The 3,330-nt window shown below is 42.3% G+C and overlaps 1 protein-coding gene across 1 annotated transcript in view; it reads left to right on the top strand.

The window, feature by feature from the left end:
• Positions 1 to 740: 740 nt before the first annotated feature.
• FGD5 (FYVE, RhoGEF and PH domain containing 5) overlaps positions 741 to 3,330 on the top strand; it is a gene marked incomplete at its 3' end in the record, with an annotated part of 77,096 nt that continues 74,506 nt past the window's right edge. Inside the window, exon 1 of the mRNA XM_009876326.1 lies at positions 741 to 3,327. Coding sequence (XP_009874628.1) covers positions 855 to 3,327 — 2,473 coding nt within the window. The remainder of the gene's footprint in view (positions 3,328 to 3,330) is intronic.

Below are 3,330 nucleotides of genomic sequence, written 5' to 3'. Positions count from 1 at the left end.
GCTTTTAGCAAACCGTCTTATCCCTCATGATTTTGTTTGACAAACAAAATCTAACTCAGTATTTTGTTACCATGGTAATGGCAGATGGGAAGACTGTGTCTGAGCACCAAGTGTTCACTTCATTTTGGCTGTGTTGAGTTCAACCTTGATCTGTTGGTAGAACTAATTTGGTTCAAAGCTGAAATTCTGCAAACTGCATATTGAAATTGAAACCATTGCTACAAAGTCATTGTACTGTGTTACAAGAACAACTACTATGGTTGAAAGGCATTTCTTTTATTGCAGTGAAACACTTCAGCATCATTGAATCACAGCATTCTTGCTTAACCTTATGGCAGATTTCTGGGGCAGAATTAAAAGGTTTCTAATTAGAAGTACTAAAGGTCATTAGTACTTCTGAGCGTGGGAGGTGTTACCCATCTGTGGATATCTGTGTATGATACACATTTGGCTCTGCAGCTGTGCATCTTTCTCTCACCAAATGTGCTACAGCTGCATCTAGTTCAGCTCAGTTCAGTTTTGATCTTAAGCCATGTTCCCTGGAGTAACTACAGTGTCACATGGAGGCACAGTGCATATGTTTGCTCCTTCAGTTCCCTTTTCAGAGCTGAGCCTCTTATTGGCTGGATTCCTTCTTCAGTAGAAGTCACTATGGTAGGAGATCAACTAGGTTAATTCTGCTTGCTTTAGTAAGAAACCAATATGACTAACATGGCTTTTTTCTCTTTACTCCAGATATCACAAAGCCACCACTAGCACCGAAACCAAAGATTATCGGACATCTTTCTCCAGTAGCTGTCTCCAAATTTTCTCCTTCACTGCCAAGGGCTGATATTCTTCATAACCCGAACTCTATGTCTAGGGGTCCTAAACCACCTATTGCTCCCAAGCCAAAATTCTCAGTTGACACTGAGGGCAAATCCAGTGTTTATGCCAACAACAACTTAAATAAATGCTCAAATGGGAAACTGGTATGTTTTGATGGAGAGCTGTGTGAAGGAAACCAATGCAATGTTGATTGCTCAGAATCTGAGGCAGATAATGAATACATTGTAGTTCCTGAAGTTCAGCAGACCAACAAAGATTGTAACGACTTAGATTCCTCTCTGGAAAATGAAGTCTTGGCAACTCCAGAAGAGGTAGAGAAGGCAGAGGATAACGTTGTTAATGATGAGGATACCAGTGATCAAGAAGTCACTGAAGATAAGCACCCCAACTCTTCAGATATTGCTGAACCAATGGAACCAGACTCTGAAGAGTCCCCCAGAGACTGTGACCAGTCCAAAGCACTTTGTGAGTCCTCAGGTGCCCCTGATGAGGATAATGATGCCTCTGAGAATGCAGATGACGATGAGGATATCCTAGGTGATTGTAGTGAAACCAAAAACAAGGGGGAAACTTCTAACAACCTGGAAGTGGTTAAGGACAATAGTGATTGTAAGACTGACAGTGATAACATTTTGAATAGAGATGAAGAACTAATGGGCAATACCTGTGAAAATACCATTGTAGTGCCATTACCTGCAGACGAATCAACCCCAGGTTGTGGGAATGCAGGGCAGGAGAAGGAGACAGAACTGCCTGAGATTTTAGAAAAAGAAGATGGGTGTCTAGCACACGATCATGACCACTGTGCCCATGCAGAGCTTGATTTGAACATGGAAGGGGAGTTAGAAAATGATGACTGTGTAAGCCCTGACATGCTGCCTGGTAAGACCAGTGAAGAAACAGCTTCTGGCCTAGAACCATGTGAAGATGAAATCAATGCTGAAGATTATTTAGGAGAGCCCTTCAATCAAGCAGCAGCTGAAGAGGAGGAAGCAGACCCAGATGAGCACAATAATAAAATCACGGGAAATGCCATTGATGTCTGCCAGCTCACTGAGAGAAGAGGTGAAGAGAAAACATCAGAGGTAGCCTGTGAAGCAAGCCAAAACTATGGGAAAGCGGAAGAAGAAACTATGAATGCAGAAAACACAGACGATGACTGTCAAATTGCTTCTTGTGAGAAAGAATGGAGTGAGGAAATAGCCATGGAACATTCAGAAGAGAATCTTCAAACGGAAGGGACCTCTCTGGATGAAGATGATGTGATCTCTGATAGTCTACCTACTAGTCCAGGGATGGAGCCAGAGCTGGAAGATGTGACTGTTGAAGAGCACAATGAAAGTATTGTAGAAACCTCTGAGTCAGATGAGCTGCAACTTCAAAACAATGAGGTGAAAGCAAACAGCCTCAGCAAAAGTGTCTCAAGTCCACCTCAACAGATCCCACTTGAGGACGAGTTAGAAATCTGTAAGCATGATAAAATGAATGCAGAATGTGTCTTGCATGAAAATCTAGCTGTCCCTAAAGTAGCCATTGTGCCTGATGAATCAGAGGAAAGAGAAACTAGCAGTGATTCCCTAGATGATCCTTATGTGCTTCCTGCAGAAAATGAAATTGCTCATGATGGGCAGACTGATTTAGGAGCTGATCACAGTAAAAGGGATGAATTAGGCATGGATGGTGAAAACAACTTGCTGCCCATTGATCGTAAAAGCATTGTCACTAGAACACGGTCGCTGTCTGGGAAAATGCCAGGCTATGTCCCAGAAACAGTTCCAGAAGAAACTGGACCCGAAACTGATTTACGGTCTTCCTGCAATGGCTCTGGCATAGCAGATTTCAGGAATAATTTATTTACGGTGGAAGGAAAACCAATGGAAGTCAACAGGGCAGTACCAACCAAGTCAAGACGTTTCATTTTATATCCTCGATCTTATTCTGTTGAAGGGAGAGAGATACCTGTCTCTGTTTACAGGGAAAGTGATGGCTGTGTACTGGATGATGGTAGAATAAAAAGGACAGAAGACAGCTTGTCTTTGCCGTGTGTCAATGGTTCCTCAGGTAGTTTTTCCCAGAGAAATCATCTTTTACCATGTGGTATATCTACTCCATCCTCAGTTGTTGATATACCACCTCCATTTGAACTTGCCTACATCACCAAAAAGCCAATCACTAAAAGTTCCCCTTCACTTTTGATAGAGAATGACTCATCTGATAAGTATTCCAAGAAAAAAAAATCTTCCTTTAAGAGGTTTCTTACTTTAAAATTCAAGAAGAAAACTGAAAATAAAGTCCATGTAGATGTTAATGTTTCCTCTTCAAGGTCCTCATCAGAGTCTAGCTATCATGGGCCTCCAAGGCTGATAGAGATGGACAGGAGGAGCCTAAGTGGCTCACCTCAACTAAAATCACATGTGGGGAAGTTCCGTGCATCTGAGTCTCCCTCAGCTGTTCTTTTCTACAGGGATGGTAAAAGAAAAGGAACGCCCAAGTCCTTCAGCA

Source organism: Apaloderma vittatum, unplaced genomic scaffold (assembly GCF_000703405.1).
Source record: "Apaloderma vittatum isolate BGI_N311 unplaced genomic scaffold, ASM70340v1 scaffold7409, whole genome shotgun sequence".
Classification (NCBI taxonomy): Eukaryota; Metazoa; Chordata; class Aves; order Trogoniformes; family Trogonidae; genus Apaloderma; species Apaloderma vittatum.
The sequence above is the reverse complement of the archived record's forward strand: the minus strand, read 5'-3'. Positions and strand labels throughout refer to the sequence as shown.